The following is a 17,497-nucleotide window of genomic DNA, read 5'->3' on the forward strand; positions in this document are numbered from 1 at the left end:
TAATGAGAGGTGGTGCTACATTGGGTGTAATTAGCTCCACCTGGGTGTAAAATCTGGCGAGAAATTTGGGAGAGGACTGTATCACAGGCAAAGAATGAGCTTGTGGCCTTGGGAGAGCTTCTGGATCCTGCTGGCCTTGCTTCTCTTGCTGACTTGGTTGGAGTCACGTTAGGTCCTGTGCTGTCTCACCTAGTCTACTCTGGCACCATTGCTTGGAAGGACACCCCAGAAATCAAGAGCTCAGGGTGGGGAAAAGTCCCCTCTCCTAGAGCCCTGGGTTAGAGTGTAGAGCAATTTAGGCGGCCTGATGCTCTGTCCTCTGTGATCTTGCCAGCATCCCCGAGAGTGGAGTAGTGCAGCAGCCAACACACGAAAGGCACTTACTGAGCCCAAAGAGGCACTTACATTGTTATTAAACACAGAATATCTGAAAATATTTAAATTATTTTGTATTTTCACCAGATGATCAGCAGTCAGTAAGTAATACCATTCAACTATTTTAGTTCTATACTACCACCTTCATCATTAAAGATTATATGTTATCTGGAGATGGACAGTGGTGGTGGTTGCACAGCAATGTGTATGTTCTTAATGTCACTGAACTATACACTTAAAAATGGTGAAGATGGTTAAGATGGTAAATTTTATGTTATGTGTATTTTACCACAATAAAAAAGGTTATATGTCAAAGATAATATATATTATATATGTACATATTTAAATATACAATACATATTTATTTTAATAGTGGTAAAAGACACATAAAATTTACCATTTTAACCATTTTTACGTGTATGGTTTAGTAGTGTTAAGTATATTCACATTGTTGTGCACCAGATCTCCAGAACTTTTTCATCATGCAAAATTAAAACTCTATACCCATTAAATGTCTCATTTCCTCCTCTTCCTAGCCCTTGGCAACTACCATTCTACTTTCTGTTTCTAAGAGTTTAACTACTTTAGATACTTCATATCAGCAGAATCATACAGTATTTGTCTTTTTGTGACTGGTTTATTTCACTTAGCATAATGTCCTCACAGTTCATCCATGTTGTAGAATGTGACAGGGTTTCCTTCTTTTTTAAGGCTGAATAAGATTCCATTGTATGTATATACCACATTTTGTTTATCCATTCATCCGTCAATGGACGAGTTGATTTGAGTTGATTCCACTTCTTGGCTATTGTGAATAGTGCTGCTATGAACACGGATGTGCAAGTATCTCTTTGAGATCCTGCTTTCAATTCTTTTGGATATATACCCAGAAGTGTGATTGCTGGATTATATGGTAATTCTATTTTTAATTATTTGAGGAATGGCCATAGTGTTTTCCATAGTGTCTACATTCCCACCAACAATGCACAAGTGTTCCAATTTCTCTTCATCCTTGCCAACACTTTTCTGTTTTTTTTTTTTTTTTTTTTGCTGGGAAAGATTTGCCCTGAGCTAACATCTGTTGCCAATCATCCACTGTTTTTTTTTTTCCTCCCCGAAGCCGCAGTACATAGTTGTATATTCTAGTTGTAGGTCCTTTTAGTTCTTCTATGTGAGCTGCCACCACAGCATGGCTACTGACAGACGAGTGGTGTGGTTCCATGCCTGGGAACTGAACCTGGGAGGCTGAAGCAGAGCACCCCAAACTTTAACCACTAGGCCATCAGGGCTGGCTCTTTCTTTTCTTTTGTTTTTGATAGTAGCCATCCTAATGGATGTGAGATGATATTTCATCGTGGTTTTAATTTGCATTTCCCTAATGATTACTTGAGTATCTTTTCACATGCTTGTTGGCCATTTGTATATCATTTTTGGAGAAATGTTTATTCAAGCCCTTTGCTCATTTTTTACTTGTGTTATTTTTTCGTTGTTGAGTTGTAGGAGTTCTTTATATATTTTGCATATTTGTTTTCCCCCATTCCACAGGTTGAGCTTCCACTCTGTTGATTGTGTCTTTTAATGTACAGAAGTTTTAAGTTTGATGTAGTCCCATTTATCTATTTTTGCTTTTGTTGCCTATGCTTTTGGTCATATCCAAAAAATCATTGCCAAATCCAGTGTCATGAAGCTTTCCCTCTATGTTTTCTTCTAGGAGTTTTATAGTTTTAGGTCTTCTGTTTAGGTCAAAGATGTCTTTAAAGTACAATGGCATCTGTTTTATTGGTTTAAAAAGGTATGTTAGCCTTCTTCCTCAAAAATGATGCCAGGAAAATAAAGAACTTTCATATTTTCCCAGCGGTTTTACATGATTATCTTAGCAAGACAGATTGCAAAATGAAAACTTAAAAGTTTATGAAAGTGTAAGAAATTTTAAAGCTTATTGAAAAAATACTATTCACTTGACAAAAGCAAAACACAAAAGTATATAGATTGTAACTGATAACCTAAAAAATAGATTAGTAGAGATGAGCATTTCATTTTTGTAAAAGTGTATCTTTGTAAATTATAAAATTCAAAACAAGAATAAGGGATGTGCCTTGGCTTGGAAATCTTTCCTGGCATTTTAATTATTACTGCAGGCCAGGTGATAATTACAGTGGGTATCACTGCCTGCGTCAGGTTGGTTGCTTTTCCATATGGCCTGGCTAAACAATTCAGAGTGCCTGAGGTTTCAGTCAACAAATCGTTCCAGGATCATTTGAGGAAAAAAATACGTCCTGGTTGTTGTCTGAAAACTTTCCATTGGTGACCTCTGGCAATATCAAGAATGTCCCAGTCTCAAACTTGCAGAATGGGTGTCAGGTACTTGGAAGGAAACTCCAGCACTCTTTTAAGAAATGTGGCCTTGCCAATACTCTTGACAGCACAGAGGAGAAAATCATGTGAAAAATGTGGACACGAGGGCTCTGAGTCTGAAAGTGATTCAGAAGGATTGGGTCCTGAGTGTGAAGATGTTTTAGGAATATCTTTATTTCACTTAATTTTCCTTTTTTATGTATGTAGGAGAGAGAAAGAAGGCAAAATTTATGTTTCAAAATGTCTAAAAGAGCTTTTACCATTGGTAAAAAATAAAATTACTAAATGATAAGAAACTAGTAAGTCAGAGTTTAATTGGTGCCTTTTTTCTTTCTAAGTGGTACATAAAGTAATGGTGTGTTTTACAATCAATGGTGGTTTGGAGTCAATGAAAAATGGTTAATTATGTAGGAAAGAAGTGGTTGCAAATACATCGGCTAAGAGAATGAGGATTTGAAGAACTCTTGGTTTGGTGGTATAAATGTCCCAAAATTAAAAAAAAAATCCAACAGGGATAAATTCTTAGTTCTTTCCTTAAGTTCAAAACACAGAATGAGAGAAATCTGATGTAATGTATGTTCACGTGGTGTGGGGGAGGGGGAAACTCTGGAGGCTCCAAGTGACCACAAACTAGTGATAAGTTAGCAGTTAATCTAACGTGACCACGGGCCATCTGAAAGGAAACTGCCCCCACTGGAAGGGGGCTCACTGAATTCTGTGCTGAGCAGACCATCATTGGTATATTCCCTGCTTATTTTTTTCTCTTCCACATTCATCCCTATCTACACAATAATCAGAATACACTAGTATGTTCACCTAATTATCTCATTTAATGTCTGCCTCCCTCACCAGAACGAGAGCTCCATGAAGGCTGGGATATTCATGTTTTGCTCACCGCTGTATCTCTGTACCTAGAACAGTGCCTAGCGCATTGATGTTCAATTAATGTCAGTTGAATGAAAAGTGGATTGTGTTCAATTTAAGGGCCAAATTGGTATGTTTAAAAGAAAGTGTTCAGGATGGTGAGGGGTTTGAAGACCCTGACAGGTGTCCTTCAACTATGTGCCAAATAAGAAGTGAGGAACAGGATGCCATCTGAATGTATTTTAAGGGCTGTCACACAGAAAAGGCTGGCAATTGATGAGTCAGGTACACGGAGGGGTATTCACCCAAACTTTAGGTGGCGGGGCAGAACAGGACTCTGACACGCTCAGTTCTTTAAATAGAGGTATGGTAAATATATATGGCAAAAAATTAGAGGTGAGAGAGATTTTTGTCCCACGTTAACTGGAAAGCAGACTGCCAGCAACCTCAAAAATCTAGTACTCAAATAACCACTCAGCTTACAAAAAAAGTTCTCACACAGCCCATCCAGTTTTTCCATGAGAGAGGCATGGAGCCACCCTCAGCTCCCCTCTCCACTGGTGTGTATTGGACTTAAGTCATTGAGCACACTTCCACAATTTCTGTCATATCTGAGTACCACTTGCACGTTCATATCCTTAAATTTTTTCTTTTAATTTTCATTTTAAGCTTAAATTTATTTCACAAAGAATTTATATCTCTCATACAACCATAAAAACAGAATCACCATAAGCATAAAGTTGTCATACAATGAAAAGAAAACACTAATGAGATTCTAGCTGGATACTGTTATCTGCCAAAGACTGAGTCACAGCTCTGTTCTTTCTTTGTTGAAAAGGAAAATCAGGTGTTAAAGACATAAAAATTGAAAGGGGCATAACTTTCTGTCTGTGAGACTCGATGTCATTTAATTGTGTCTATGTGTACGACTAACAGCATCTCTTGTCCAACGCCAAGACATTTGGTGGAGGCTCAGAGACCACTGGGTTAGAAGTAGCAAGGACACAATGATAGTAGCAAAAGGCACTGATGACATTAGAAGGAATAAAATGAATTATAAAACTAGATAAAAGAACTATAAAAACTCTACAGTCCGGGGCCGCTTAAAGGGCTTTCCACACTTCATTGGCCTAAATTGATAATGATAATGAAATAATTCCCTCCATCTATTGTTTCAGAACATGGTTTTCAAAGGCAAAGTTATGTAACACGTTAAAAACAATCGCCAAGAAGATAGCTATAAGAGAATAGAATTGGTGCTTAAAGAGGTTCCTGTTCAGGTAGAGAATATACTTCTAAGCAACACCTTGTTCTCTGGTGATGTCAGAGAAATCTTGCGTCAATGGAATAAATCCAGCTTTTCTGGTCTAATCCACATCCTCTGACTCTCAATAAAGTAAGATTATTGTCTCCAGTCTCAATGCAAAAGAAATGTGTATGCACGAAACACACACACACACACACACACACACACGGGAATTTTGGGAGGAATTACAGAGAAATCCAGAAAAGTTACAAAGGGAGAAAAAAATATTGTACATCAATACTAATAAACATAAGTTTATGTAAAGATCACGTCCATTTTGGGCCCAGTGCTTTAGATTAATTATTCAACTGTCTCAAGTGTGCACGTTCTTCTATCAGGAGTACTGTGTTTTTTGATAAATAGCACTCAGCCTAGACTTGACAATTACGGTTAAGTGCTTAAAAAATACTTATTAAAGGACCAATGGAATGAAAAATTAGATGTAACACTAACATATTCCATTCACAGAGCTCCAGGGTGCTCATGGAGCAGCGGTTTAGAAAATAGACTCTAGGACCAGACTGCCCAGATCCAAACTCAGTTCTGCCACTTACTAGCGTGGCAGGGTACTTTGCACCACGTGCCTCAGTTTCATCATCTGCAAAGTGAGCATGATAATAGAATCCACCCTATAGTGTTGTTAGGAGGGTTAAATAAGTTAATATTGGTTTCTTGAAAGTATCTGGCACTTAGTACGGGCTACACAACTGTTGGCTGTTTCGTTAAATAAGGTCCTCCCTGTGGAAAGAAAGGCAACACACTACTCTCACTAAGAAAGCAAATGGCGGGGTCCAAACCATGGTTTGCCATTTCCTAGATCTGAAACAATGTACTTTGCTTGAGACAGGGGTAAATAATAGTACTAACTTCACGGAGTTGCTTTGAGAGTAACTGGAAAACACGAGCCCAGTGCCTGGCACAAAGGAAACACTCAGACCTCAGGGTTGCGTCTGTCTGTTGGTGGTCCAGCTTGGAAAAGATAGTTTCAGCGCCTCAGAGATAAGTCACTGTTGGTTTAAAAAATCTCCAGGAAGAAGATCATTGTAGAGATAAGGATTTATTCCAAAATCATGGCCTGGCTCCCAATCTGTACTCTACATCAGAGGCCCCTAACTCATGTTTTAGCTCAGCAGCCCCTAACTCATGCCCTGGATCTCACGTCTCTAACTCACACTGTAGAGTAGGCGTCCCTAGCTCCCATTCCAGATCAGGAGTCCCTAACTCACATTGATCTATTACGCTGAGTCCCAGACTCAAATGCCCAAAGCTACCAGGCTGATAAAACAAAGAAAGGAGCTGTGCTGGAGGAGGCTGTGGGCCCTGGAGAATACTCTAAATCTCACCTGGCCCAGTGCTGCCATACAGGTGTTCCTGGATCTTCTAATTTTAAAGAAAACCCCCAAATCCGGATTCTTACATAATATCTCCCAATTTTTTTTTTTTTTTTTTTTTTGCTGAGGAAGATTTGCCCTGAGCTAACATCTGTGCCAATCTTCCTCTACTTTGTTTATGGGATGCCACCACAGCATGGCTTGATAAGTGGTGTGTAGGATCTGAACCTGTGAACCCTGGGCCACAGAAGCAGTGCACATGAACTTAACCACTATGCCACCAGGCCGGCCCCTATCTCCCAAATTTTAAAAATGACAGTTAATTCAAATATTTTAACACTGTACACACCAAGTGAGACCTGCCTGGAGGCTGAATATGGCCTATGTCTTGCTGGTTTGCAACTTCTGCTCTGGGTCATCCCAGGGATTCTGCAGACCAGAGCCTGCCTACGTCCAGGCCAGGCCACCTAGACCATCTTAGACTGTGTCCAGCATCCCAGGACACAGAAAGAGTGATGCAATTCTTCCTCCAGTGGGCACAGGAGGATGATGGTGATAGGAGGGGTGGGGTCCAGTCTATTAACAAATTGTCCTTCTTTCCTACATTGGGACTTGCTTTAAGCACACCCGTGTCATTCAAGAATGGTAAACCTGGGAGGAAGAAGAGGAAAAATAAATTTGGGAATATTGTTGAGCACTTCCTTTCATGAAGTTTCCTCAGTTCTTAATAAGGTTTTAAACTGTGCTGAAGAGACTGGAAGCCTGATTCAGTTTAGAGATGTGAGGAAGGGGAGAGCTGTGCACACAGAGCGAGGAATTTTCATCAGTGCTCAGAGTGAATAATTACATCTCCATGATAGGCTCAGTGATTGAGGCCAAGACTTTGATTTGAGTCCTTACCCTGGGACAGTGACATCAGAGGCTCTACTACTTTTTAAACACAGGAAATTAAGGGGGAGGTGGTGGTTGTTTTGGCTAGAATGTGAACAGCACAAGTGGTCACCAGCAGCTGCAAGCCACCTTGCTCTTCTTAGCTCCCCAACCACCATCAGTTCTTAGTTCTTTGAGAGAAGGAACAAATGGTGTTGTTTACAACATTAATGGGTATGTTTGGTTCCTGTTAAATTGATGCTACGCGATTTGTAAGAGTTTTGCTATACCTTACAGAGCTAATGTGAAGCACTGATGAAAGAAAGCATTTTGTAATTGCTTTGAAAACTATACAAATGCAAAGTCGATTTTTATGATTAAAACTGAAACACCCCGAAGGTTCAGCAACATTCTATCATTTATCCTCATAAATGATATGATATTTTACTCTAAAATATTTTATTCTATTCTAAAATAAAATATCAATAGACTTTTTTATGCTCCTTTCCTTAAAAGTTTCATAGACAAAGATCAAATTTTAAAAATAGAAAATGTCACATTCCAGTAGAAAGCTAAGAACTTGTTCAGTGCCAAAAACTTTGCTCTGCTGACGTAACTCTATGAAAATAGTCCAAGACATATATATGTGCTTTCCACCAATTTACTTCTGAAAATTGATACGTATTCTTGAAATATTAATGAAACATTGTTTCCTCAGGTAAAAATACAACGTGCAGACACTGTCAAGTAATTTTACAATATTTTCAAAAAGGAACAGACTGTCAATCTCCATATTATATCTAGTAATTATAGTAAAAACTAATAAGTAACATATACCAAGTGCATGTTTAGTTCCAGGCACTATGCAAAGTGCTTTACATGCCTAATCTTAATTAATCCTTACAAAAACTCCATAAGGTAGATTGTTTTCAGATGAGGAAACTCAGAGAGAGATTTGGTAACTTGTGCAAATTGCTAGTAAGTAAGGGATAAGGCTGTGACTGAACCAGACAGAATGATGCCAGAGCCAGTACACTCCGGTGCCTACAGGAAAGTAAAACTTCATTGATTTGGGTGATTTTAACTCATAATTCGTGAAAATTCAGACATGAGCTGGGCTAAAGCTTTTGGATTACAATAAATTGTTAAGTAACAACGTATGGATATTAAAAGGAGTATCTGGTTTACTTTACTTATCAAAATGTTTTAAATTACTTAGAAACATAAGCTACTATATAAATATCCAAATTATGTAATCTTTTATGTTTTCAATGAAAGCTGCCATCCTTGTAGTTACTCATGAATATATCTAATTGAAGTAATATAACTGCAGTTTTTAAATACACTAAAACTCTGTTGAACTATATAGTTCACTACTACAGGCAGATAGACGGAAGATCAAATGATGACTATTTTAAACTCTGGTCCCCTTTGTTTTACAGCTGCCTCCTTCATGTGCTACACTCCACCCATTCTGTTTTATTCGTGGTTCCCAGACAGATCATAAAATTTTCTCTCATTTCTGAGTCTGTACATCTTGTCTTTCAGCCTTGTTTGTCTTACCACCACCTCCTACTCAGTCTTTTTTTTAACCTTTTTTAAAATTTTGGGTGGGGGTAGAAATGTAACATACCAAAATAAAAAAGCACAAAACATACTTAAAACTGCCAACACTTGGGTCACCACCATCCATTCAAAAATTGGAACATGGCAGCATTCCAGAAACCTGCCATTTCACCCTTTCCATCACAATCCCCTCTCCCTTATGTACCACCCTGACTCTTGTGGTCATCATTTCCTTGCTCTTCTTTTTAGTTTACTATTCAAGAACGCAGCCTTAAACACTATAGTTCAGCCAATTTTTTGAGCTTTATGTAACTGGAATTGTGCAGCATGTACTTTTGTGTCCATCTTCTTTCACTCAACATTATGCTTGTGAGATTCACCTTGTGTAGCTGTGTAGTTGTAGTTGGCTCATCTTCATTGCAGTATAGTAGAGGTCGGCAGAGTGCTGCCCACAGCCCATTCTGTTACATAGGGTTGGTTGGCACCACAAGGGCAGAGCTGTGTAGCTGTGACAGAGACCACATGGCTCACAGAGCCTAAAATCTTTACTCTCTGGCCCTTTATAGAAAAAGTTGCTGACTTCCGCAGCATAGTGCTCCACTGTGTGAGTATACCACAAGTTATTTTTCCAGGCTCTTGTTCTGGGATTTCTGAGTTGTTCATACTTTTGGGTTGTTATAAATAAATAACACTTCTATGAACATTCTTGTATGTGCCTCGTGGTGCACATGCACACACGTTTCTGTTGGGTATATCTTCAGCTAACTAGATAATGCCAAAGCGTTTTTTTTCCCCAAATGGTTGCACCAATATACTGACGCCTGGTATTAGCAGTCTTTTTAAATGTTAGCCATTTTGGATGATTTGTAGTGGCACCTCACTGTGGTTTTAACATGCATGTTCCTTATTACTAATGAGGTTGAGCACAGCTTCAGACATCTACTGACCATTTGGATTTCCTGTTTTGTGAGCTGGATGTCCAAGTTCCTGGTCCATTTTTCTATTGGGTTGTCTTTTCCTTACTGATTTGCAGTTGCCTTATTGATTTGCAGTTGTATTTCACATACAAACCTTTGTGTAAGTCCCACTCATTCCCTAGATTACGGATGAGGTGGTACTTCTTTTAAGGAGTCTTTCTGGATCCCACCAATCAGGTGGAAGTGCTCTTCTTTCTGCTTCTATAACCCTCAGACTTCTAGCATAGCCTGAATCACAGCGTATGGTGTACGCAGTGTAACTGACTGCTTATTTATCAGTGTCTCTCAGTAGGATGCTCAGTAGGATGCAAGTTCATAGATGGCAGGGTCTAGGCTCTATTTATCTTTGTATCCTAGCTCTTAGCTCAGTAGGTGCTAAGTAAGTGTTAGTTCAAAGAATGAATAAATGTCCGGCCAGGTATAAGAAGTACATGTAGGAAAAAACCCAAAGTAATGTAGATCGCCAACAGAGATGTATATGTATTTTCTCCCAAGATCAATATTTATTTAAGTGGGTTAACTGTAAGCTATTATCAGAGATTCCCTCCTCTCCCAGTACAGAATGGGATCTTTCTCTCCCACACTAGTCTGAATTTATGAGGTTTTATCATTTTTCTAAACCAAAATATCTCACCATTTCAAACATAATGTAAATCATTATATAGTTTTTTCACCTGGTAGGACTTTGGGCTAGGCACCATGACAGGGAGTATGTTGATGGTTGAGTAAATTTAGTCATTTTTATTATTAATTTCTCTTTATGTAGCACTTTATATTTGAAAACCTTTTGATTGCTTGAGAAAATGCCCAAGAGCTTATTAGATTCAGACAGATATAGAAAATTTAGCTTATCCACACTTTCCTCCTTCTTTTTTTCCATTCGTTTGTTCGTTCGTTTGTTCGTTCGTTGGTTCGTTCCCTCCTTCCTTCCTTCCTTCCTTCTTCCCTCCCTTCCCTCACTTCTTATCCTTTATTCATCTCCTGTTGATTTTTAATGCACTCTCTTCAGCACTGCATCTTCATTTTTCTTGAAAGCTCTCTAGTATTTTAAATTACTGATCATTGCCTTTTGAAATCCTCCCTTTCCTTGTGTTCTCTGGTGCCACACAATCCTGATTGTCTTCATTCTCTGTCGTTTTTGTTGTGTTGTCCTCAATACAGCTAAATATGCCTGAGGACTCAGCGCAGACACTTACGCTCTGCCCATATTCCCTCTCTTTAAGACTTTATTTAGTTCAATTTCTCCTGGAAATCACCCTCTCCAGCCAGGCATCTGCAACTGTCCCTACCAGGATGTTCCACTGCCACCTGAGATGCAACACGCCTGGAATGGAATTACTCTTTCAGCACCCATTGACGCTCTCTGGGACACCCCTCCTACTGTATGAGGCACCATTATTTCCACAGTTGCTCAGGCTCAGAACCGGGAAGTCACCCTGGATTCCTCATTCTTTCTGCCACTTCATATCCAGCCAGCCACAGGCTAAGTGAGTTCCTCCTTCGTAAGGTCTGTTGTATTCACCCCTTGCTTTCATCCTTATTGTTGCCCCACATGCAGGTCTTCATCGTCATCAGCCTTGACCACTATAGCAGTCTTCTAACCCTTCTCCTCACTTCCATCTCTCCCCGGGAAATCTCACACTAATCTTCTAAAAACACTTCTCTGTACCTATCAACTACGTGTTTAAAAGCCTTTATAGCTATTTATTCCCCATAGAATCAAGGAATCCTTCCTTAGCCAAGTCAGGGCATTCCATACTCCATTTATTTCCAATCTTATTTTCTGCTTATCTCCTACAAAATCCTTGAACGTGCCTCAATCTCTTAATCTTTTTCTGATTATCTAAGCCCTATTTCTTCTTCAGGGTCAGTTAAAGTCCTAATTCGAATTCCAACTGACCCTATTCAAAATTGATTTTTCCTTTTTCTGACAGCTCTTGCATCTTGTATTGTAATTTTTCAGTCATTAATTCAACACAACTTATTGGCCATTGGTCATGTGTCACAAACAGTGTGTTAGACACAGGGGACACAAAGGTGGATTAGATATGGTTCTTGACCTTGAGAAGTTCACAATCTTGTCCAGTTTGACCAATTAGAATGTAAAATACTTAAGGGCAGAAACTGTGTCTTATTCCTCTTTGTATTGCCAGTAATTATCAGCATCTTCTACAGAATACATACATCATATATATTTATTGCTGTTAACAGTGATGATAAAAGATGATGAGAGTTCCTTGTTCTAATAATAAGGAAGCAAGCTAGAGGCCAGTAAAATTTTACTCAATATATTTTCCATAATTCTACCAGAAATTCCAATAAGGAAGCTGCCATCTGTTCTTGTGTTTTAGTATTATAGAAACTCTTTTTAATCATAAAGCTATACATGCTCTAAAAATCCTTAAGGCCATTATTTTTTAGATTATTTTCTGGGATTATACAAGGAGGTAAACTAATCCTTTTGGATCATTTACAGAGTTAATTTAACTTTTCATTAATAAATTCTATAACATACTCATATATACACTCACATACACTCTCATAAATACACATTTATATAGATTACTAGACAAGAATCCAGAAAACATCACAAAAATTGTACTGAAATCTCACTAGCGCAGTTGGTAGACCTGGCATAAAGCCAGGAGGGATAATGATAGCTAATTTTTATTAAGTGCTTACTAAGTGCCAGGTACCTTTTCAAGTAGATTATCTTGTATTATCCCCTTTGATCCTTAAAAACAACTCTATTATGTAAGCACCATTAGAACTCCCATTTTACAGCTGAAGAAACTGAGATATAGCAAAGTCTACAAACTTGGCACAGTTAGTGAGTGAAAGAACCTAGATTCAGAACCCAGGAACTTGGACTCCAGAGCCTTAATGCTCCTGTGCTTAATGACTATGCTATTATTTCTCCCTTAGAGATGTAAATAATGGCTCAAAGTGCCACCCCCTTCAAAAAAAAAAAAAAACAGTGTGGAGAAGGCAGAGAGAGAGAGAGCGAGAGACGGAGAGAATGGAACCGAATGGGAAATAAGTTGTTCAAGATAATTGTAGCCACCATAACACAGGACACTGGAAATTTCAAAGGGTCTCCTCCTCTTGCCCCACTGGGACTTTACTCTCTGTCCCTTGTCCTCTGTTTGGAAAAACGAAGGAAAACAAGGTAAGAGACAGGCTCATCATGAGCACACACAGCTGTCACCAGACCATTTTGTTTCCTAAAAGGTTGCTCATTGCACGGTGACCTCTGAGAGGCAGGAGGTACCACTACTAGATCCTCCTTAGAGCAATCCCAGGACAATTGCCAGCGCTGAACGGGCTGGCGTGTTTTAAACCCTGCGTGACTCACTCCTCTGTAGGCTGGAGTGGCAGGTCGAGGTCAGAGACAACAGGAGAGAGGAAGGTGGTTTGTGGAGCTGGGCTGACGCAGAGTCTGGGCTTCTGAGACAAAGGCAAAGACAAAAACAAAACAAAACAAAAACCATGTGGAAGAACTGGAGAGAAAAGAGGCACCAGGAGACTGGGCGCCTGGACCAAATAGGAACCAGGTGCAACTTGAAAATATGCATCTGTTCTGTGTTAACATTTGCCAACTATGCCCATGCTTATACTTCACAGTGTAGCTCTCTACTACCTCCTCCAAACACCTAGAGAGGAAGGTGGCAATTCCACTCCTCTCACAGAGAACAGGGCTTCTGATAATGACAAAACCAAGTGACTTCTGAAGAAAGCTGTATATCTTTCTGATTCAAGGATGCCTGCATTTATACAAATTTGTTTGAGATTTTTAACATTAATGGAAAGAAAGAAATCAGAAAAAATTCTCGAGTTACTCTAAGCTCTATGATCCTACAGGAGATTGTGCAGCAAATCTTAAAGTGCAGATCAAAATGGCTCTGGCCTAAAGTTTATGAATAGACAAGGTTTTAGGTTAAGGAAAGTGTGTTTTTGTGTCCTATGGATTTACAGAAACTAGTCCTAACAAATAATTGACAAGAACAATCGATGGAGAAAACAGCACCACATCACAAATATTTTCTCAATTGATGGTTTTTGAAAAAGTATAGAAAAAAATTCATATGATTGGTTATTTCTCTGATTATCACCATTATCACAATCTTAACTTTCATAATTAAAAAGAAAATTAAGAATATTGACATTTTTTCCTTTGGTAGCCTTGGCCTTAGATAAAAATGGAAATGTGAATATGTTAAAAGTATAGATTTTGTGTACGTCTCTGGAAGGGAGTTTGCTTGCTGGCTAGTTCAATTTTTGACAAAGAAAAATGGGCTGCTCTTGCTTCTTGCACCAAGATGCACTGTTCACAGAGTAAACCAAAAAATGGAAAATTTGTGTTTAAGGCGATAATATCCAACATGATAATTTACTTAGTATAAACTTTCTATTAACTGATAAAATATGCGCCTAATAATTAAAAATATAGCTTTGTAGTAAGAATTTGAAATATTGATATCTAGAAATTCTAACAGAAGCAAGACACTGTAAATTTCATTTCTAGTACTCCATAATTGAAGATATAGTTCTGCTTTACAAAACTCAGTTTTATCCATGCAGTTGTACAGTATTCTAAAGTTCCCCAAAGAAGTGAGGCAAAGTATTTGTGAGGTCGAGCTGCCTCTGTTCCTTCCACAGGGCTGCCATCTGGACTTGTTTATTTGTGTTTCCAACTTTCTGGAACAGGGAGTTTCTCTGTTAGGGACGGGCACCAAGCAAAGGAAGTGTCTTACAGAAGACTATCTTTTTTTTCTTTTTTACTGTATTTTCAAACTTCAAGTTTAGTTTGGTCAAAAGTATCAAATGACTAGCACAATCACAAAATTTAACACAGTTGGAAACCTCAGAATTGTCTTACCAAACACTCTTCCCCATGATGCAAATATTGTTTTCTACATGCTACCCTCTTGTGCCTTTCATATCTTTTTCAAAACACAAACTGTCATTAAGCCTATAGCTATTTGGCCTGGAAATCAAACATTTTTCATGTATCCTTCTACAGATAAGCATTTGATTTAAAAATGAAACAAATATTTCCAAGCAGTTTTTCTGATTTTATAAAGTACATGTGAGCCATACTAGAAAAAAAAGGAGCAAATGACACACAACAAAAATCTTTCAAAATATAATAAAGAAACAAAGCACTAGTGTTCGATTGATTGTACAATCTGATTATGAAGAACAGCTTAAAAATTCACAAACCAACACTTAAAAAAACTAATTGTATCTTGTCTTTGAAACATTTCATTTAAAAAAATAAAATAGAAGTAAAAAGTACCTTGTAAAGTAAAATCCAGCAATACATATTCGTAAGCAAATTCTGTCTTTGTTTCCACTTGTGGTCTCTTCAGGGTAGAAAATATTTTTCCAGGGCTGCTATCATCAGGGTCTTCTAGCTTTCTAAGTCCGCACCCCATGGCAAAATCTGTAAGGAATTAAATTGCAGGATAGGGGAGGGAGGGCAGCAAATTCTGTTGTTTAAGCTGCAAAAAGAAAGTTACGGACTTAACTGCTTTGATTTTTTCAGCTAAACCATAGATACTCAAAAAGAAAACATCTGAGTCCAAAGAAAGGAGCTGGAGACTTTTTCTAGCCATTTTTCTGTAAAGTCGTTGAACCCATGACGATTAAGCTACAGCTCCAGGAGGCTGGGCTTGATCTTAGGAGAAACATGCAAGCTGCTCCAACTTAGCGGAGAATTTCCATGCCACGTCAATTTACAGCCAGCCCCCTACCAGAGTTCTGTCGCTGAGGGCACCAGCGCTGCTTTGTCTATCCCAGTTGGCTGGGTGATAGAAGAGGTGTCCAAAAACGGAAATAAAAAGACAAAAGTGCAACTCAGATGGAATTATTTACAAGGGGAGGATATATTCAGACATGGGGGCATGCAATTCTTCTGTTTTCTCTTTTCCCTCTTTCTGTGCCCACCCCCTCCTTCCTCCGTGCTACTACCGAGAAAGCAGAGAGAGAGAGTGGGAGAGAGAGAGAGAGAGAGAGAGAATGAGAGAGAGAGAGAGAGAAAGAAGGGATGGAAAAAATGGATTCTCAACATGGTTGGAAACAAAAATAATTTCCAGAAAGGAAGTCAGCTTTATGAGGAAACTGTTTCTGGAGTCTAAACTGTGAAAAGTAAAGTTTAAAAAAACCAAATACTTTAGTCTTTAGGTAGCACTTTTGAGGATTTCATTCCACATGAAGGTTCTTTTTGCTGGAAAAATTATATACTAATTAAAACTGCCAAATATAAAAAATTTATCTTAAAATATTTTAATAAAAAGATTTTATTTAATTGCAAAGGAGAGACAGTTCTGTGGATAATTAGTTTCCCCAACATGCTTACAGTTTAAAATAGTCTACTGTTAGAAGGCTTATGATAGTAACTAATAACACTTCTACAGGTCCCGAAGTATCCTTAATTAGAACAAAAACAAAAACAAAAAATGACAAGTTGATTCATTCAGTCTTATAAATTGCCATTTACCTGAAGAACAATTTATAATGGGCCAAATGTAGTGAGTGTTTATCGCATTTTACCATTTACAGGTCAGGTACTATAGAGCACTCATCAAACCTGTGAGCCCAGAATCAGACCACCTGGGTTCAAATGTTGCTTCTAATGCCTACTAGAGACGTCATCTTGGGCAAGTTACCGACCTCTTCAAGTTTCGGTTTCCTCCCCTATAAAATGGAATTAATAATAGTACTTACTTCATAGGCTTGCTATGAAGGTTGAATGAGATAATCTTATCTCATATCTTAACACTATGCCTGGCTAATAGTACAAAATAAACTTGCTAACGTGCTTATATTATAAAACAGTGTTGAGAGTAGTAATAGAAAGGAAGTGATTCTGCCACCACTCCCGTTATTTACAAAATAAACCCCGATCACATTTCAGATTTTAAAGAACACAAGCCTGAAAAGATTTTTCAATGACATTGAAGAGTGTACACGAAAACTCTCAAAGGGGGGACGGATCATTTAGTTTGTAGACCACTATGACCTCTTGTCTCTTCCTTCTGCCTGCTTGTCTTTGAATAGTTTATTTCTCAGAAGTGTTTTCAACAGAGGAAAATTCCATAATCCTTCATTCTCAAGGACAAGCATGGTTGGTGGTAAGAAATTTCTGGGCAAATTTGTCTAAAAAGACAGTAGCCTCTGACCCAGTGTGACTCATTTGGCCATTCACAGTGCTTCCATGCCTGTCATTTTTCATGTCCCTTTTTGTATGGTGGGCTGTGGGCTGGTAGATGGCAGAAATGGAATGTTTGAAGTTCACTCGTCCCCATTGCAGTGCCCGGAAGATTATTTATTTAATACTCATTATGTTTATTAAGTGCCTGCTATATTCCAGGCACTGAACTAGATGCTGGCTGGGTACATAAGATGACTAAACATGGCCTCTGCCTTAAAGAAACTTATGGTTTAACGTGGAAGACGGATTTATAAACAGATAATTTCCATATGATTTGGTAGCTGCTGAGATAGAAGTATGCACAGGATGCTAAAGAAACCCAAGAAGGGGACCCTAACTTAGCTTTGAGGATGATATACGAGCTGTCTTGAAGGATGAATATGCATAAGATAGATAAAGAAAGGTGGGGAGCATGTGCCAGGAAAAGGGAAAAGCATGAGCAATGTCACAGAATCCTGAAACGGTTGGCATGAACCTGAAGGAACATGAAGCAGTTGAAAATTACCAGAACATAAAATTTGAAAGAAGACTAAGCTAAATAAGTAAGGGAGGCAAGAGCTATGTTGTAATGCATCTTATATGCCATATAAAGAGAATTTGGGCTTCATTTTGTAGGCAACAAAGGAGGGTCAAATAA

At 38.4% G+C, this 17,497-nt stretch overlaps 1 protein-coding gene across 1 annotated transcript in view; it reads right to left on the minus strand.

Moving 5' to 3' along the window:
- The window catches only part of RFTN2 (raftlin family member 2), a 70,837-nt gene extending 55,620 nt beyond the window's left edge, over positions 1–15,217 (minus strand). The window contains exon 1 of the mRNA XM_058549510.1: positions 14,944–15,217. Within this exon, the coding sequence (XP_058405493.1) occupies positions 14,944–15,082 (139 nt within the window). The 5' untranslated portion in view covers positions 15,083–15,217. The remainder of the gene's footprint in view (positions 1–14,943) is intronic.
- Between the last annotated feature and the right edge of the window lie 2,280 nt (positions 15,218–17,497).

Source organism: Diceros bicornis, chromosome 10, assembly GCF_020826845.1.
Source record: "Diceros bicornis minor isolate mBicDic1 chromosome 10, mDicBic1.mat.cur, whole genome shotgun sequence".
In the NCBI taxonomy this organism is placed as follows: domain Eukaryota; kingdom Metazoa; phylum Chordata; class Mammalia; order Perissodactyla; family Rhinocerotidae; genus Diceros; species Diceros bicornis.